General features: G+C 54.2%; 1 protein-coding gene across 4 annotated transcripts in view; it reads left to right on the top strand.

Annotated features, from left to right (window-relative positions):
• Nucleotides 1-19,097, top strand: part of ADCY3 (adenylate cyclase 3) — a 92,032-nt gene that overhangs the window by 56,622 nt on the left and 16,313 nt on the right. For 2 of the 4 annotated variants that reach the window (XM_055089070.1, XM_055089069.1), the window contains exons 4-8: nucleotides 10,710-11,047; nucleotides 11,223-11,334; nucleotides 11,511-11,638; nucleotides 12,952-13,110; nucleotides 13,899-14,076. In XM_055089070.1, the coding sequence (XP_054945045.1) occupies nucleotides 10,710-11,047; nucleotides 11,223-11,334; nucleotides 11,511-11,638; nucleotides 12,952-13,110; nucleotides 13,899-14,076 (915 nt within the window). The remainder of the gene's footprint in view (nucleotides 1-10,709; nucleotides 11,048-11,222; nucleotides 11,335-11,510; nucleotides 11,639-12,951; nucleotides 13,111-13,898; nucleotides 14,077-19,097) is intronic. The other 2 variants (XM_028496975.2, XM_028496974.2) reach the window with 1 other exon arrangement.

The raw sequence follows: 19,097 nt of genomic DNA, 5'->3' as shown, positions 1-19,097 counted from the left end.
GCTTCCGTCTTGGAGCCCGTCTACCTGGGAGACTCTGGGCTGCTGGCTTGGCCTGTTTTGCAGTGGAAGGTCTTGTTTAAAGATATGCTGGCCTTTGAGTTACACAGCCTCTGCCTCCTCTGAACTCTCATGGCCTTTGGCTGAAGACAGCAAAGCACTCCTGTCCTGTGAGACCAGCCATTCGGCAAGTGACTTGACTGCTCTGCTCATCCAGAAACTCCAAGACCGTGGACAGATCAGGACCAGAACAGACACGTTTGCAGACAGCTCACAGCCTGTTGTAGTGACATGTATTTGTGTGTGTGTGTGTGTGTGTGTGTGTGTGTGTGTGTGTGTGTGTATGTGTGTATGTGTGTGTGTACCCAGTAGGACACACACATTCTTTAAATAGACAAGCGGACTTAACAGGCTTACTGTGTACAGACGCACGTGCACGCGTACTGGCCACCTGGGCGCTGTAGGTCTTTCCACTTAAATCTGTCTTCCTCCCTCTGCCTCTTTCACAAGGATGTTGTAGAAACTTAGCTTCTCATCTGCCAAGCTCGTTTATCCAGATCCCTGGCGGCCACCCTGCTGTAATTAACTCCTGAATATGCCTCATCAGAGTATCAGCTGTGACAACTCGGGGCCTCTGGGAGTGGTGCTGGCTTCCTCCTCTGTCTCAGTCCTGGAGTAGCAGGAAGGCGAGGCCTGGCGTGCTTGATCCGTCCCTTCCCAGAGCCTGGCCGAGGCCATGCTGACGGTGCCCTAGCAGGGCTCACGGCTCACCTGAGCAGCTCGGCATGTAACCATTTACAGATGAGGAGACCCCAGCCCAGGAGACCGAGCATCCTGCCCCGAGGCACTGTGGTCTCTTCTCCCAGGGACCAGGACCTCTTGCCCCACCCGGTCTGCTCAGCTGCCTGGGGCCGGCCTGAGTCCTTCTCCCCAGGATCTGGGCAGTTTTCTGCTCTACCCATGAAGCCTACTAGAAACTTCCTGTCTCTTTCTGGACCGTGTCTGATTCTTTTCCCAGAGGGCCAGGGCCTTGCCTTCCGTTGCCGTGTGTTTTTAGGATGAGCCTTGAGGGCTGGGGAGAGGCTGCGTGAGGCCCTTCACCCTCCTCCTTTCTCCGTGTGGAGCCGTGTCTCGGTCCCCGAGCCCCTGAGTCCCTGTCCTCTGCTGGTGGTTCCATCCGCGGTTGTCCCCTCCTGCCGCCTTCTCACGCGGTGTCTGGGGACGGGAGGTCGCCACCTCTGGGGCAGCACATTCTTTGTTTGCACTGTTTTGACTTTTAGAGAATTCTCCCTCCGCGGGAGGCAGCAGTGTGTTCCGCGCAGTCTTCCCTCCTGGGGCCTTCAGAGCAAGCTCATCCCTTTTCCGCACAACAGCGTTCCTCAGACTAATTCTCCGTGGGGCCACAGATGCCCCTCTTCTCTGGGCTGATTCCCACCCGCCCTCAGGTGACCGGACTCCGGCTCCCTCACCTCAGGGTCACTCGCTGACCAAGGCCCAGGAGATCTGTTTCTTTGTTGAGGGGAGGACCCAGAAGCTCCACCACCTCCTCTTTTGGGACCTTAACTTCTATTAAGGGCCAAGGGGCTTGTGTAGGCATCATTTTATGCTGTGAATTCATTTAAAATCTAATAGCATGTCAAATGGCCAGACTTTTCCCCCAGGGTTGATACACTGTGTCCCGCCCCCATTCTGTTCTCTGGCAGTTGGTTTGGGGGACTCAAGTAGAGGTTATTACATTTACCCCTTTTGAAGTTGATCCTCTACATTTTACCAGGTTGCTCTGGAGTAAAGTCCATATTAACCAGTTGTCCTAGTGACATGCCATCCACACATTTTATAGATACATGGTCTGTATCTTCTCAAGTGTTCCTTCTGGAAAAATTTCCGCTTTGAACGAAGAAAGAGATACTTAAGAGAGAACCCATTTTACACATGAGCAACCAAGGCCGAAGGGGCAAAGTGTATGCCCCAGGTCACAGGGGCCTTAGCGGCCTGGCTCCAGCTCAGTGATTTTTTGCTCTACCCCCCAAAGCTACTCCTCTTCTTTCTGACAAGATTTTTAAATCTTTAAAACGCTTTGTCTCTTCAGCAAAGTCTGCTTTGGAGTTAGTCATTACTATTTCCACGTCTGTCTCTTCAGCCTCCAACTTCCATTCCTTCTTTTGGTCCAGACCATCAGATTTTAAAAGTAGCTTCAAGGTAAGGAAATGTCATTTTCCCACAGTCCAGTTTTCTGGCAAACTTCCACTGTGTCACTTAAAGTCATGGTCCGGGCTTCCCTGGTGGCGCAGTGGTTGGGAGTCCGCCTGCCGATGCAGGGGACGCGGGTTCGTGCCCCGGTCCGGGAAGACCCCACATGCCGCGGAGCGGCTGGGCCCGTGAGCCGTGGCCGCTGAGCCTGCGCGTCTGGAGCCTGCGCTCCGCGGCGGGAGAGGCCACAGCGGTGAGGGGCCCGCGTACCACAAAAAAAAAAAAAAAAGTCATGGTCCAAGAGTGAAGCAAGCGCATGCCAGAACTTCAGGGCACCACAAGCCTGAAAAGGCACAGTCCTGAAAAAAGTGCCCTCTGTGCTCATGTCATTTTTATAAAGGAGAGATGATAGGAAGGGGCCTGGAATTGATCACAAGAATTCATATGATAATGAATGCTGAGCGTTAGAATTCAAAATACCAGGAGTTTTAAAGAGGTGGGGGGGGTGACAGTTTCAATTCAGTTTTGAAAATATTACAAAACGACTAATTTTTTAAAAAAGGGTTAAGGGAGAAGAAAAACTAAATGAAAAGATTATCCAAATTACTGAACATCCTCCCCCTGCCTACTATATTAGTTCCTGATAAACTTTGATCACATCTTTCTCTTTACTCCCAGTTCTTTGGGACTGTGATCATCAGTGGTTTCTGGCTTTCCTGGAGGAGCCTGGGTGAGTGTTGGACCTCTGCTTCTTTGACCATATGAGTCCAAGTTTCTGGAGGTGTGTTGCCATTTCCACCTTGACATGAATCACACTGCTGTCCTATCCTCTGGGTTTCAAGTGTTCTGCTTCTTTCTTTCCTTTTTTTTTTTTTTTTTTTTTTTTTAGTATCTTCCTTCTTTTCAATATTTATTTTATTTTATTTATTTTCTTTTTCTTTTTTTTTTTGGCTGTGTCGGGTCTTAGTTGAGGCATGCAGGGTCTTCACTGAGGCATGTGGGATCTTTTGTGGTGCACAGGCTTCTCTCTAGTTGTGGCATGTGGGTTTTCTCTCTCTAGTTGTGGTGCATGGGGTCCAGAGCACGTGGGCTCTGTAGTTTGCGGCACGCAGGCTCTCATTGAGGTGCGTGAGCTCAGTAGTTGTGGCACGCGGGCTTAGTCCCCCCGTAGCATGTGGGATCTTAGTTCCCTGACCAGGGATCGAACCCGCATCCCCTGCATTGGAAGGAGGATTCTTTACCACTGGACCAGCAGGGAAGTCCCCGTTCTGCTTCTTTCTAATCCACAAGTCCCAGTTGAGGTTTTTGCCTGCTGCTCGGACATGGCCTTGGAGGAGGCGGGGGTCTCCAGCAGTGACCTCGGCAGCAGGATCTCTCTCTGGGTGTACCGATCAGCTCCTCTCCACTACAGGACCATGACTGTGCCTTTCCCCTTGGTTTCCTTCCCTTCACATCCTTCTCAAGTGCTCCTAAAGTAGTGCTTCCAAACTTCAGTGTGGTCACCAGTCACTTGAGGATCCTTGAGCCTTGCTGGGTGAGCCCCAGGTGATGCTGAGGCTTCCCCTCTGCAGGCCAGACTTGGGGTCATGAGGCCTTGGTCCCGTGGGATGGGCTTAGTTGTACCAGGGGGCCTCCCAGCGCCTAGATGTCCAGGGACTCATCAGAAGTTTCTGCTCCTCCAGTAGCAGCGTCAAGTGATGCTGAGCTTCGTACAGGAACCACGCACCTCTGGGCCCTTTGCGGTCAGTCCAGTGGCAGCTCACTGGACCATAGTGGAGATCTGGTGGCACCCCCGTCTGGGTGAGCCCCTCTGGAGCTGCCGCAATTGGCTTCTCTTGCAGCTTTGGGGTGACCCAGCATCTCAGGGCCCTCACCGTTGGTCATATCCAGAGCCCACTGTCAGTCACTGAGGCAGAGCTCTCAGCATTGGCCCCCTTCTCGTCCTCCCCTTGGCCCGTGGGGAAACGGGGGTACTCAGGGCAGTCTCCTGGCCTGCCCAGCACTGAGCCCAGGCCTCCCCTGTGTCGTCCGCCCCAGCAGCACCCTCCCCCTCCTTCTCTGCTGACCGTCAGGAAGAGTCCCAGCAGCTGCCCTGGCCCGGCCCGCTCTCCCCGGTGCCCCGATGTGGTCTGGTGAGCCTGGGCCAGAATGCTGAGGCACCCACAGAGGACCCACCCTCCCACACAGCAGCACAGGGACCGGGGCCCACAGGATGTTCTGGTGGGCTCATCCTCAGGGGAGCCGTGTTGTCAGGTCCTTACTAGATAAGATTTGGGCACTTCTTTTTCTTCACATTCATAGCAGAACAACGTCCGGTGCAGGTGAGAGAGTTAGAGTGTGAAAAGTACGTCTTTTGGTGGAGAAAAACCCACCAGTTCCATCGGTCAAGGAGCCCTGGGTCCACGTTCCAGGTCTGCCACTACGGCTGAGGAACCGGGGCCATCCACCTAACCGCTCCACACCTCGATTTGGGCACCTGCAAGATGGAGGCAGTATGACGTGTTTGTGAAATTATTGGGTAGGTGAGAAAGTTTAGGGAAAAAGAGAGACGATCTTTTTTTTTTTTAACATCCTTATTGGAGTATAACTGCTTTACAATGGTGCGTTAGTTTCTGCTTTACAGCAAAGTGAGTCAGTTTTACAGATACGATCTTGATACTGGTCGTTAGTATCCACTTGCCCGGCGACTTGCTGTGCTTCTGAGAACTGCAGAAAGAAGCCAACCCAGGGCGCCAGTTCTGTCGCATGGCTGCCTAAGAGAGGGCCACTGCCTCCTTCCCGTTTCACTGGGGGACTGTGGTCTCCTGCTTGCTTTGCACCTGGCCATCAGTCTCCTTTCTCAGGTTATAGCCAAGCAGATGTGGGAGTCCGGAGGCAGCTCAGTGGCCTTGCAGGGACGGTCCATTTCTAAGAAAACTGGTAGTTACAGACAAGCTGCGGTCAGGGTCACAGCTGGAGGCAACAGGAAGTTTTGTGTTTATTTCCAGTTTAAAACATACTTTAAAAAAGAAGCAGCAGCAGTATAACAACCATATAGCAATTTTGAAAAGCATGTAACGTTTTCTCTTAATTCCATCTCTCACGTTGTTACCCTTTTCTCTCTTGCATATATCCTTCTACCATTATTTCAATGCATGTGCATCCGGTGTCACCTTCACAGAATACAATTTCATGTCTTGCTTTTCTCTCTCATCCTTTTCTTGTACCAGTTTTCACCAATATCATTTTTAAGGTTGCGTAATCTTCCATCCAGAGGATGTGTCACAATCTAATGAGCCATTTTCTGGGCATTTGGGCTGCTTATAGTTTTTTCCACAAGTGTAAGTGATGCTGCATTAAAGTTCTTACACATAAATCTTCTTACTTCTTTTGGATTATTTCTGTTGGATAAATTCCCAGAAGAGCCATTAATGGGTCAGAGGCTTAGAACATTCTTATGACTCCCAAAACATATAGCAACTGCTATTTTAGGGAGAGAAGGCTCTGCCTGTCTGCTGGGGAAACCAAGACACATCCCCCAGCTCTAGGCCCCGAGGATGCCCTGGGTGGCTCCTGTCCTGTCCACCCCTGTGCCCTCTGTGGGACCCACCAGGCAAGTGCACTTGGATCCTAGCCTCCTTCCTTCTCCGAGGACATGGATGAGGGAGGTGTTGGGGTCTTCAGCCTGGACTCTGAGAATGGATGTCAAGGATCCTCTGTGTGTGTGTGAGGATTTTTCTAGAAGATCCATCATTAGCATCATACGTTCTTAAAAGAGGCCAGGATCCAGGAATGGGTTTAGAATCTCTGAAATGTAAGGGCAAACAAGGTCAGCATCAGTAGAGACACTGGTATGAAGTGGGTGTAGGTGAGGAAGGGTTTGAGCACACCTGGGCAAGGGCCAGGGGCTCTGGAGAGGAGGCAGGTGGGTGAGGAAGGGGCGTTCCAGAGAGAGTGACGCCGGAGCAGAGAAAAGCAAATAGTCCAGCTTGTCTACCCGAGAGGGGCCACCGAGGAGATCAGGGGGAGCTGGGGCCAGGAAGGCAGGTGGGTGTCATAGGGAGGAGGCCTCGGTACCGCGGAGAAGCACGCGGGTGGGGAGCCATCCATGGGTGTGACATTCAGATGTGGAAGGTGGCAGGGGGAGGGGAGCAGAGCCTGGCTGTCACAAAGGTCCTGGGGTTGCGATGTGGGCCTGGCCCCTCCTTCGCTGCCCACTCGGCCACTTTCTTGCCCCTGCCCTCCACCTACTAGAATGTTCTTTCCTGTCCAGTCCCGTGGCAGCTGCCTGTTGCATTTTTTCTCATCTGACAAATTGTTTGGTTTTTTTTCTGTGTATGCCTACTTCTTACTTAAGACTCGTCTTACCAGAGTGACTTAAGGTGGACTCTGCCTGCTAACCTTTTGAGGTTGACCATAGGGTTGCCGTACACCACACGGGTCAATTGGTAGCCTTCATTTACAACCACAGCTGCTTTCTTGATATTTGAAAATTTGACATTTAAGGGTTATCTGCTTTCAGAGCTCGTCTAGTCTCTCTTTTTTTTAAAAAAAATTCATTTATTTATTTGACTGCACCAGGTCTTAGTTGCGGCACGCAGGCTTTTTAGTTGCGGCTCGCCAGCTCCTTAGTTGCGGCACCCGGGCTCCTTAGTTGTGGCATGCATGCGGGATCTAGTTCCCTGACCAGGGATCAGTTGGGTCCCCTGCATTGGGAGTGCGGAGTCTTAACCACTGGACCTCCAGGGAAGTCCCAGAACTCATCTCTTCTCTCGCAAAATGTTACAGAATCACGTGAAAAGTGAAAATTCCCCACGTGGCACCCCCAAGATAAGCTCACGGCCTCCTTGCTCTGTGGACCTCCAAGGCACCTGGGTTCTGGGCGTCAGGGCTGCCCTGCTTTGTGCTTCCGCTGCTGCCTTTATCCTGCCCTGGTTGACAGTACTGGAGCCTAGGCTGTGCTAGGATAGGGCAGTGTGGGTCGCCTCCTGGGAGGCCCAGCTTGTTTCCAGGGAAATTGGGCCACGGGCACCTCACAGGGTTGGATTGCATTCTGATGTCCCCGAGGTTCCCGGGGAGCCGAGCGGCTTTTCTGGGAGGACAGAATTCTGTGGAAGAGCCTGAGGGGGGCGTGGGAGAGGCCTGCCTGTGTCGGGGGTGGCTGCTGAGGCAGGCCGCACCGCGCTGTGACTTTCCTCATCCTCGGTGCCCTGCGGCCCCCCTCTGCTCTTCCCAGCCTGGCAGGCCCTGCCCACGCCCCTCACGTGTCTGCCTCTTCCCTGCGTTGGCGTGTATCCTGCATGCACGTTGAGGGGAGAAAGGCTGAGATGTGCGTGGAAGGCAGGATCCTTCTTGATGTTCCTTTATCATCCTGTCTGGACCAGACAGAGCTCACAGGGCCTGGCCAAGGGACCAAAAGGTTTCCTGCTGACCCTGACATCCCGCTGGAGCTCTTCATCGATAAATCTATGGCCAGCTTGGAAGCCCCAGGGGAAATTTAGACCTTGTCTTTCTGAGACACCTTCTGTCTCAGTGCCTCAGGAACACTTCACATCAAGTGACACAAGAACAGCTGAAGTATTTGGAGCACTTGCCATGTGCGGACACCGTTTTAAGTGCTTTATGGTAACGAGTCGCTCAGCCCTCCTGTTTTACGGGCGAGGACACCAGGGCACGGGGAAGTTTAATGATGGCCTGGCATTACGCAGCGAGTGGCAGGGCTCGGGTCTGAGCCAGGCGGTCGGACCCTGTCCCTGCCAGTCTGGCACGGGCAGGGCCACACGTGGGGCAGGCTGGGACCTCTGGGATTCCTGCCCCAGGCCTCACTGCTGCCCTCCAGCCCCGGCTACTTCTACCGCACAGGACCCCAGCAGCTCTCTCCACAGGCCACCCTCGAGAGCAGGCAGGGCCTCGTGTCTCTGGCTTTTCTTGAAAATCCTCCCGGAGGCTCATCTTCTTCCCAAGCTGAGAGCTTTGCCACGGCAGCAGCTTTGCCACCTGCTCTGCTTGGGCTGCAGGGCCCCGGGAGACTCGGTTGCTGCTTCCTGGGCTCAGGTGGAGCCAGGCAGGGCGCACTGGGGTTATTTTGGCTTCTCATTCCTGAGCTGTAATGGTGCCATTCATGAGGTTCTTAACAGTGGAAGAGACATTGCTGTGGAAATGGGAGGGTAATAGGAATAACCACTGTCCGTGCTTCAGGCTAGAGCCAGTGCCAGGTATGCTGAGCAGAGGGGGCTCCCCTTGTTACGGAGGTATTCACCACAAGAAAGAGGATGGATTTTCCCTGTGAGAACAGAGATAGTGTACAGGGACCTACCTCACTGTGTGATGGCGAGCAGGTGGGGGGCTCCCGGCCTGCAGACCTTCCTAGGAGGAGGAGGGAGGGGCCGCCCCTACAGCCGAGCCGTCTTCTCCAGGGGAGCTGAGGCCCCAGCCCTCTGGCTCAGTGCGGACAGAGGCCCAGGTACGACACCAGACTCTTGGGGGCCTCTTGGCTGCACCCACCAGAGGAGAGGAGTCGACCTCTACACCTCAGGCTCCTACCCCAGAGCAGGTGTGTCTGAAAGGCAGGTAGAGCTGGGTTTTCTGGACTCAGGGCCCACGTGCTGAGGACGCGGGTCTTGGTTTTCTGGCCACCCCTCCTGTGCCAGGTAGCTCCTGGCCCCAGGTAACTGGACATAGCACTCCCGGATCCGCGCGTGCCGCCCGTCCCTTCCTCCCCTTTCAGTGGCTGACCCTGCAGCACTGGCCTGGTCACCCGGAACTGCTCCACCCCGGGGTCAAAGGCTGCGCCCTCCAGCCACACCTCTTGTTCCCCCAGCCCTCTCTGACTCCTTCTGCACCCACACTTCTCCCAGACTGACCTCCCTTCCCTCTGCCTCATCCCGCGGGCCTCGGTTTAGTCGTCTCCTCGCCATTAGCGCAGTTCTCTTGCTCCCTTACCGTTTGCATCCTGCAGACCTGCACCTGAGGTTCTCCCTCCAGCCTCTCCCACCATCCTCCAGCGGGCACCACCGTCACCTCCCTCCCCTCCCGGGGGCACAGGGCGGTTCCTTCCGACAAGTTGCCGCTGCCTGCGTTTCTCCCTCCTCCGACCCACCCTCCAGCACCCCCGCCGTCACTTGTCTCCTCTCTCCTGTTCCTGCCGCTCGGTCTAACCCGTGGCTCTGAGCTACAGGCTCAGCCCACTAGCCACCAAGCATCTGCCTGCAGGACGTCCCTGCACGGGGCCCTCCAAGGCACCTCCTGGACCAGACTCCCATCTCACCCCCCCACCTCTCCCTCCTCCTTTTGCCTGTATTTCAGAGACTGGCACCTCCCACCCGGACGCCCAGGCCGTGGCCCATCACCCCAGGTGCAGGCGGCACCAAGTCGGGATCCTGCTGGCCCGGGGTCTTAGGCCGTCCGTCCTGCCCAGCCGGCTGCCCTCCTTTGGGCCCGGCTCTGCCTGGAGAACGGCGGGGGCTCCTAACTGGCCTCTCTGCTTCCGTCTCTGCCCCACGCCCTCTGCCAGGGCCTGTCGCTTCCCCAGCCCTCGGGAAGGACTTCCGATGCCTGGCCCGGCTCGAGAGGCCCTTCGGCGTCCGAGCCGGGGGTCGGCAGGCACTTTCTGAATAGGGCCAGGTAGTACGTTTTTTCGGCTTTGTGGGCCATACGGTCTCTGTCACAGCCACCCAACCCTGCTGTTCCACCGAGAAAACGGCCGCAGACAATGTGTAAGTGGGCGAGTGGGGCTGGGGGCCGGCACGACTTGATTTGTGAACCGGGCGGCAACCGGGTGAGGCCCCGGGTGGCGGTCTGCTGGCTCTGACCCGGCCGCGCTCTCCGGCCGCGCTGCGCTCTGTTTCCGCCTCCGCCCACACCCGCCGGCCCCGCGGCTGGTGCAGTGGTGCCCACCGCTCCCTCTGACAGGACGTTCTCAGTCCTCAAGCCTCGCTCCTAGGCAGGCCTCCTTGATGGCCCCCCACGTCCTTCCTTCCTTCTTTCTCAGTGCTCTGCCCTCCGTCGCTCGCCTTAGCGCGGATCTTACCACCCTGTGATGGGTGCGTTAGCGTCTCCCCCACGAGACCCGCAGCCCTCGGAGGGAGGGACTCACTCGTCTTTGTAGCCTGGCACCTAGCGTGGTACCTGGCACGTCGTGGGTCTCCAGTCACATTGAATCTGGATTCTCGAGTGATGGCCCTGTGCAAGGTGGGGTGGGTCACACAGAAGCCCTGCCCTCAAGGGCACTCGTAGGCACTGTCACCCTTCCTGTGGTATTGGGGATGCCTTGGAGGCACAGAGCCAAGCCTGGGGTTCTTCACGGGTTTCTGAGCTCTGTCCGCGCTCTGAAGGTGCTCAGGTCATGATGCTGAGCCTGCTCAGGGCAGGAAGCGGCCTGTCCTGGGCCGCCGGCTGCTTCCCAGTGAGGGGCGTGCACTGCAAGGTCTCTGCGGAGGGTCACCTGCCTCCTGGCTGACACCTGTCACCAGGATAAGGGCGTTTCTTCCCAGAGTGTCTGCGCCTGCGCCTGCCCTCCCCACTCACTCTCTCCTCCCCCACAGGAGAACCTTATGCTTTCCATCCTGCCCAAGCACGTGGCAGACGAGATGCTGAAGGACATGAAGAAGGATGAGAGCCAGAAGGACCAGCAGCAGTTCAACACCATGTACATGTACCGCCACGAGAACGTCAGGTGCGCCGGCTGCAGGCCTGGGCTCCGAGCGCAGGACGGAGGCTTTGGGGGGGTCGGCGGAGCACTGCGGGGTTCGAGAGTCTTCCTGGGCACTGGAAACACGGCCACCCCACAGTGTGAGCGGGGCCACCTTGCTGCCAGATGTTGGGGCCGAGATGGGTCCCGTGGTCCAGGCCCGTCATTGTACAGACGCCACCTGCGAGATAAGTAAGCTAAACTCCGGAGCCCCGAGTGCGCCCGGGACGTGCCAGGGTCTCACCACTTCGGGGCTCGAGCAGGGACCTGGCCGCCTGAGGGCTGGAGTGGGAGCTGGCGGTGGGCAGTGTGGAACCTGGCGTGCCGTCCGGGTCCTCACCACCGGGGCCTGCCTGCCCCTCCACAGCATCCTCTTTGCTGACATTGTGGGCTTCACCCAGCTGTCTTCAGCCTGCAGCGCCCAAGAGCTCGTGAAGCTCCTCAACGAGCTCTTTGCCCGCTTCGACAAGCTGGCGGCCGTAAGTACCCTGACCCTCGCCCAGCTTTCCCGGGAGGGGTGGGGGGCGCCATCCTCATGACCTGGGCCTGCCCCTCCTCCCCCGGCGCCCAGGACTTCCGCCCGCCCATCCGTCCTCTGCTTTCTTTGCCCCTCACCCCCCCTTGCCGAGGAGGGACTCAGGACCTGCCCTTTCAGAAATACCACCAGCTGCGGATTAAGATTCTGGGCGACTGTTACTACTGCATCTGTGGGCTGCCTGACTACCGGGAGGACCACGCCGTCTGCTCCATCCTCATGGGGCTCGCCATGGTGGAGGCCATCTCGTAAGTGGGGGCAGCGTGGGTCCCGGCTCTGGCGCCAGCACCCTTCCGCACTGCTCTGTCTTGGTGGGCCCTGTGCATCCCGAGGCCCCCGAGCCGGGCTCGTCAGGGGATAAGGTGGGTGCAGCGTGGTCAGTCCCAGGCTCTGGGAAGTCGGGCTAGGCTTACCTTCCTCACAGCTGAGGGAAACTGTAGCCTCCAAGGGATGCTTTTCTAGCTTTAGTCCACACTAGTTTTTTCTTCTGGAAGGTGCAGTCATCATGAAATTCTGCCACCTTCCATTTGCTTTCTTTTCCTCCCAAGTGTCCCCCCACCCCCCATCTCTTCTCTCCGTGTTTTCTCATCATGACCCCCCAGGACAGATAGGCTCAGAGATCTCCATGCCCATCTCTTGGATCAGGAAGCCCGAGTATAGCAGTGAAGTGACTGCTGAGGTCACGAGATGTTTGGGCAGCAGAGGTGGGACTGGAACCCTGGCTTCTGAGCCCCGGCCAAGGCTCCTGCCTGCACCACTGTGAGCCTCTAGGGTGGTGACCTCTGCCTCCCCGGCTCTTCTCCACTGCTGTCACTGCGCCTGTGGGCTTGGAGATCCCTGGGGGTGGGGGTGGGGGGGTGCTCCCTGCTGTCAACTCAAGGCCTCTGGTGAGCCCTGGGTGGTATCAGCCCCCCCAAGCCCCTTGCTGAGTCCAGGAATTGGGCATGTGCTTCGCCACCATCTCCAAGGGGGTGGTTTTGCATTTTTACTGTCTTCCAGGTTAAAGCCCCCTCTAGGATTGGCTGGAAAGAAGCAGATGCTGCCTTTCCCCTGGGGCCGTAGTTCAGGATTTAGAGACTCTTACCTCTACTCCCATCACTGTTGGGCAAAGTGCTGAAATTCGTGTTTGTCTCCTCCTGGAGATCTCAAGCAAGGAGCTCTTCCCCTCTGCACACACAGCACGTAGTGCAGGGCCTGGCACATAGTAGGCGCTCAGTGACAGTCAGCTGCACAAATGAGTAAACGGATGGTGGGAAGAGAACAGTTGGAGATCCCTCAGGGGCAGAGGGTCTCTGCTGTTTCCTGCCCCTCCATCCCCACCCCGAATCACACTGGCCTGTGGTTGCTGAACCTGGCCTTGGCCACTGCCTGCTGTCGCCCCAGCTGTGGGTGACTCAGATGTGGGCAGAAAGCAGTGGGGTTAGCCTGTAGGCCCTGCAGCCTGGAGGGGAGGAAGGCTGTGCAAATTCCTCCCGCTGGGGGGCTGGGGGGCTGGGGAGGGGGCTGGCCACCTGGCTGTGGGCAGGCCTGACCCCTCCCCCTTTCCGTGTGTACCTGGCAGGTATGTACGGGAGAAGACGAAGACCGGGGTGGACATGCGAGTCGGGGTGCACACGGGCACCGTGCTGGGGGGTGTCCTGGGCCAGAAGCGCTGGCAGTACGACGTGTGGTCCACCGATGTCACCGTGGCCAACAAGATGGAGGCCGGCGGCATCCCTGGGTGAGCGCGCGTTCCTTCCTGGGGCCAGGGGAGGGGACCGTCCCATCCATCCCTCAGGGCTGTGGCCCAGACGAGGGACAAGGGGCCTTGAAGAAGCAGCCCTTCCCACCCAGGAACAGTGTTCTTCTTCCAGGGCCTGCCTCCTGGGTCTTTTCTGCCTGGGGCTCTGCAGGAGTCTGTCCTCCTGCTCCCTGTACCCGCTGCGGGGCCTCGGGGCTCTGAGGTCAGGGCTGGAGCTCCTTCAGTGTGCAGGTCACCCCGAAGGGCACTGTTAGCAGTGAGAGTCTCCTAACAGGCTCTAAGGCACCTGCACATCTTTCCTGAGTTCTTTACAGACTCGGCCAGTCAGGTGGGGCAGCCTCCACCCTCAGCATGGACCAAAGATGCAGTGCAACCTTCCCCGCCTGGGTCAGGGGGCTTCCCTCGGAGGCAGTGACAGTTCCCTCCCTAGTGGTGACTCCTCAGAAATGGGTTATTACCCCCTGACAGCAGGTGTTGCAGCAGAGAATCACACCAGGTGGATGATAACCAGGCCTTCTGACCTTAGTGTTCAGAGCAGACTTCAAATTCCTTATCTCATTTGATACCCTCAGCAGCCTGAGGACAAACTGTCTCATGGATTGAACGCTGAGGCTCAGAGAAGGGGTGGTGCCGGCCTGCCTACACAGCCACTTAGTGCCAGGACTTGCCCATCACCGCTCTGCCTCTGTCCCCGGGGGCGGGGGGGGGGGTGTAGGGCGGGGGCTGCCTCAGGGCCTGTGCTCAGGGCCTCTCTCGCTGGAACCCAGGCGCGTGCACATCTCCCAGAGCACGATGGACTGCCTGAAAGGCGAGTTCGACGTGGAGCCAGGTGACGGGGGCAGCCGCTGTGATTACCTGGATGAGAAGGGCATCGAAACCTACCTCATCATTGCGTCCAAGCCAGAGGTGAAGAGGACAGCCGCCCAAAATGGCCTCAGTGGCTCGGTGAGTCCTCCACCCACCCCCTGGGCTGGGGGAGGGAAAGGAAGGGATTGGAGGCGAGATTGTAGAAGAGTTGGCAGGACTATGAGAGGTCCCGCTAGCTGCTGAGTGTTAGAGCAAAGGGTAGTACGAGGTAAATATTTCATGCCCAGTGTGAAGTCTGAGCTACAGTAAATGCTCTAAAGAACTCAGAAAAGTAGGAAGCTGTCCTGCAGAAAATTAGGAAATGTCAGGGTGGAAAGTGGAGCCCCATGAAATGAGACTTGACCTTGTCACAAAATTATTGAGTCTTCATATTTTAAGAGTGCTAGGGGACTTGCCTGGCGGCTCAGTGGTTAAGAATCCGCCTGCCAGTGCAGGGTACGTGGGTTCGAGCCCTGGTCCGGGAAGATCCCACATGCCGCGGAGCAACTAAGCCCGCGAGCCACAACTACTGAGCCCGCGGGCCACAACTACTGAAGTCCACGCGCCTAGATCCCACGCTCTGCAACAAGAGAAGCCACCACAATGAGAAGCCCGCACACCGCAACGAAGAGTAGCCCCCGCTCGCCACGACTAAAGAAAGCCCGCGCGCAGCAACGGAGACCCAACGCAGCCAAAAATAAATAAATTTATTTTTTTTAAAAAGGGTGCTACATGCACAACTTCAATATATTCACTGGAACAAATGAACAATGCATCTTCTAAGCTATTCTACAAGATGGTGATTGACAACAATTTGAGAAATCAGCTACCTTTGTGAAGTGATGGAACATTTACCATTTCTGGCAAAAAACGTTCTAGTACATTTTAAAATGCTGTTCCTTTAAAAAATAACCCACAAATTTGGTTGTACTGCGGACCACCTTGAAGTCACAGGGCAGCAGTCAAATGTATCTTTGTGACAACCACACTCATTCCTGGTCGTTCTAATCTTGCATTTTCTCATTTAATCAACCCTTGCATGGTGCGTCATTTGACTCAGGACTTGTTCTCGGCACCTGACACCCCCGGGAGGGTTACGGATGGGGCCCTGGCAGCAGTGTCTTTATGAAGCTGGTGTGCAGGAGTCATTATTCAGTTTTCCAATTAGAGAAAAGTTGAGTTCGTGGACATGTAGCTTAAAACCCTAGCACAGAGGCTGTGGGTGAGTAGGAGTGGGGTCCGGGCTGTGGACCGTTGAGCCCCGTGGCCTGGGTGCTGCCACACAGGACAGGAGCACAGGCGACAGCTTCCAATGAACGGGAGTTAGACTTCTTCGTAAATGCTCCATCAGACAAATGAGGCGGCCCATTTCTCATGGAAACATGGGTGCCGTTCCCTTCAAAACTCATTTTCCGGGCTTCCCTGGTGGCGCAGTGGTTGAGAATCCGCCTGCCGATGCAGGGGACACGGGTTCGCGCCCCGGTCCGGGAGGATCCCACATGCCGCGGAGCGGTTAGACTGCACCGGTCCTGCTTATACACATTGTCCTACTGTGTACATATAAATAATTCAAATTGGTTTCCTTGGAGCAGTTTTTTCCTTACGAAAATCTAATGCTCAAGATAAATATCAAGCTTTTATATTCACTGGGAAAGCATAGGAAGGAATTCAGTACATTTTAGAAATTTGAATGCTTTGTGTGTTTGTTTGCTTTGTCTTTTCTAACAGTCCTTATTCTCTGGCTTCTCAAAATCTCTACTGCTATTCCGATTCAAACCTCTAGGTTGCCCCCCCACCAGCATGACCACCAGTGCCACAGTCTCCTAAGTGGTCTCCCACCTCCTCTTATCCCCCTACGGGCTTTTCCTCATACAGTGCTTAGCGATCTTTTTATTCCATGCGTTGGAGGTGGCCTATGCTCTCTTCCAAACCCTCTAGTAGCTTCCGGCTGTAATTGAAATTCTAACTCCTCATCTTGGCCTCCAGGGCACCTGTCACCCGGACCCGGCCCCAGCTCCTGCCTCACTTCCCAGCACTCCCCTTCTCTTTCACTGAACTATAGCCACACTGGCCTCCCTGCCATCCCTATCCTTCCAATTCCCCATCAGGCACAAACTGAATGATGGGTGAAGACTTTTCAGAGAGATAAGAATTAGGGAGGCAAAGCTAGACAGGGTTCCATCAGGTTTTGTCCAGGGTTTACTTGGGCAAGGCTCTCTGTTGACCCCATGGTAGAGATGGAGGCCAGCTAGCCTGGTATCATCCAAAATCTGCGTATAACTAACTCTCCTGTCTCTGACTGCGTGCTCACCACACCATAATTTTCAGGTGTATGTGGCATCCCATGTAATTGTCCTGTATAAGAGAGATGGTCTGCCCAGAACGTGTGGGTTTCTAGGACCCTCTGACAGATTATAACTAATTAGAGTTTTACATTAATATGCTGGCATTTTGGTTCACATATCAATTTCGTTTGAAATTCATTAGTGCAGATAAGCAACTCCGAATTTGATTTGGGGAGAAGAGCCCCTCCTGCGTGGACTCACTGGCCTTTGCTTTCATCCTCAACACCCATGTTGTGCGAACTAGAGCACTCTTGTTACCAAGATTAGTTGTTTCTGCCTCCTAAACGATCTTTTCACAGTCTGTCCTCTGAGCCCCACCTCTGCTGTCAGAAGCCTAGCTCAGGCTGCCGTTTTCTTTTGACTATCTTCCTGTCTCCCGGTCTGCCTCTGTTCTCCACGTTGCAGTCAGAGCCAATATTCTAAAATGCAGATCTCATCATGGCCTTTCTCTACCTTCAATGTCTTCCCAACATTTACACGATAAAATCCAAATTCCGTCCCATTCCTACCGGGGCCTGCATGAGCTGGCCTCTTCTTACCTTTCCAGCCTCTGGCCACTAGCTTCCTCTTACTCTATAATCTACCATGTGGAACTTCTTTCAGTTCTTTGAATCCATTTTCTTGTCCCCTGGGTCTTGGTACGTGTGGTTCCATCTGTTTTGAAACATTTTTATTCTTCTCCCTACTGTTTACCTGAGTATCAACCCTTCAAGTCCCTTTCTCGGGGTGCTTTACCTGATCCCCTACAGTTGTCCGTACCATACATTCCCATATCTTCTTGCACAATGCCCATGTCATAACAATTTTCACACTGAATGGTAACAGCAACACCTAACATTTGTATCCTCCTTACCATGTGCCAGGTGGCCCTCTAAGTTCCTTGTAATACTAGCTCATTTAATCTCTAAAGTAGTTCTATGAGATAGGTACTATTATTTTCCCCATTTTATAGAAGAAGAAACTGAGGTACCGGATGACTACTTGCTTAAGTTTACACGACTAAACACTGAGGGGGTGGGGCTTTGAACCTAGGTAGATGAGCACTGGAGTTTGTACTCCCAGACGTTTTGCAATTCTGTTTCTCCAGGAATTGGTTACTTGTTTTCTGTTGCCCCTACTGGACTATAAATTTGCTAAAGGCAGGGACCATATCTTGTTTATTGCTTTCATAGTACATAGTACATACATTGTTGATTGGGTGGGGGAATAAAAGGAGCTTTTCACTCTGATCATATGCATATCGTATTTATATTCTCTGAGCTCTTAGATTTTATTTAAAGATTAAGTGGAAATAGTTAAGTACATGAGCACTAGAGTTATTAAATTGTGGGGATCTAAAACCCAGTTTTGCCCTTGCTAGCTGTGTGACATTGGGCAGATTTCCTAAATCAGTTTCCTTATCTGTAAAATAAGATAAAATAGTATCCATCTCATAAAAGTGTTATAAGTATAAAATTAGTTAATAAATATAACACAGTGCTACAAAGTACTCAGTAAATATGCACTATTAAAAGTAACAATGGGGCTTCCCTGGTGGCGCAGTGGTTGAGAATCCGCCTGCCGATGCAGGGGACACGGGTTCGTGCCCCGGTCCGGGAGGATCCCACATGCCGCGGAGCGGCTGGGCCCGTGAGCCATGGCCGCTGAGCCTGCGCGTCCGGAGCCTGTGCTCCGCAACCGGAGAGGCCACAACAGTGAGAGGCCCGCGTACCGCAAAAAAAAAAAAAAAAAAAAAGAAAAAAAAACACTCATTTTCGCGACGTTTTGGGGGCAATCCAGGTTTTCAGTGTGTCGTAAAGTTGAGTTTTAACTGTTTCTTAGTTCCCCTACCCTAAAAAACATAGATGTCGCGAAGTGGAAAAGCTGAGTCAAAGGTTCTGTACATTGAAAGTTTAACCCATGTGCTTGCTACTCATCTCCTGCCACCCTCCCCGTGCCTTTGCTGGCTCTGTCCTCACTTTTTTTCGTTGTTCAGTTGAAAGATGAACCCAGGGTATCTTATTGTTTTAATCGCATTTCTTTAGTTATTAGTAAGACTGGACACTTTTAACACGGTTGTCAGCCTGGTGATTTTCTTCTGTGAATTGCATATTCATATCTAACCTTTGAGGGCTTTTTCCACCTCTGGTTTGTAGACGCTTTTTGTTCATTAGTGAGCTGAACCTTCTGTCATACGATGCTCGTCAGCTATGTATCAGGCAACCACTTCGTGCCCAGCACTGTGATGCATCTGTCTCGGGGAACTTAGAAGTTGAGCTGCTGTAGATTATACCAGTTGTCTTCCCTACAAGGCGCTGCAGCAACTGTCAGCCCCCAGTGTGCGTTAAGTGAACAACTTAACACCATTATCATAAGCCCGTGTGATTAGCTAAATAATTGTTTAAGATGTCTCCAACTCAAGATGTGCTCGGAGAAGGCCAAGTCAGCAAAGCACCAAACCTGCTCAGCAGTCAGTCAGAAGTAGTCAAGCACAGAGATAACGCGTGAATGATGTGTGAGTGATAAAGGGGAGCAGTAGGGAAAGTGATGACAGTGGCTTCTCTGGGCCTCATAGGAGCAAATACCATTCCATCTGCAGAAGCCTCTCCCCAGGGTTTAGTTGAACAAAATGATAAGGAGGAGAGTGTGAGGAGAATTGTCACAGTGGATCCTTTCCAAAGTGTTAAAAAGATGTCTCCCATCTCTACTAACCTTGCTGTTAGTCTCATTCAGTTTTTTTTTTTTTTTTGTACGCGGGCCGGCTCTCACTGTTGTGGCCTCTCCCGCTGCGGAGCA

The sequence above is a fragment of the Physeter macrocephalus genome, chromosome 12 (genome assembly GCF_002837175.3).
Source record: "Physeter macrocephalus isolate SW-GA chromosome 12, ASM283717v5, whole genome shotgun sequence".
NCBI lineage: Eukaryota > Metazoa > Chordata > Mammalia > Artiodactyla > Physeteridae > Physeter > Physeter macrocephalus.
This window is presented reverse-complemented; position numbering and strand designations above follow the sequence as displayed.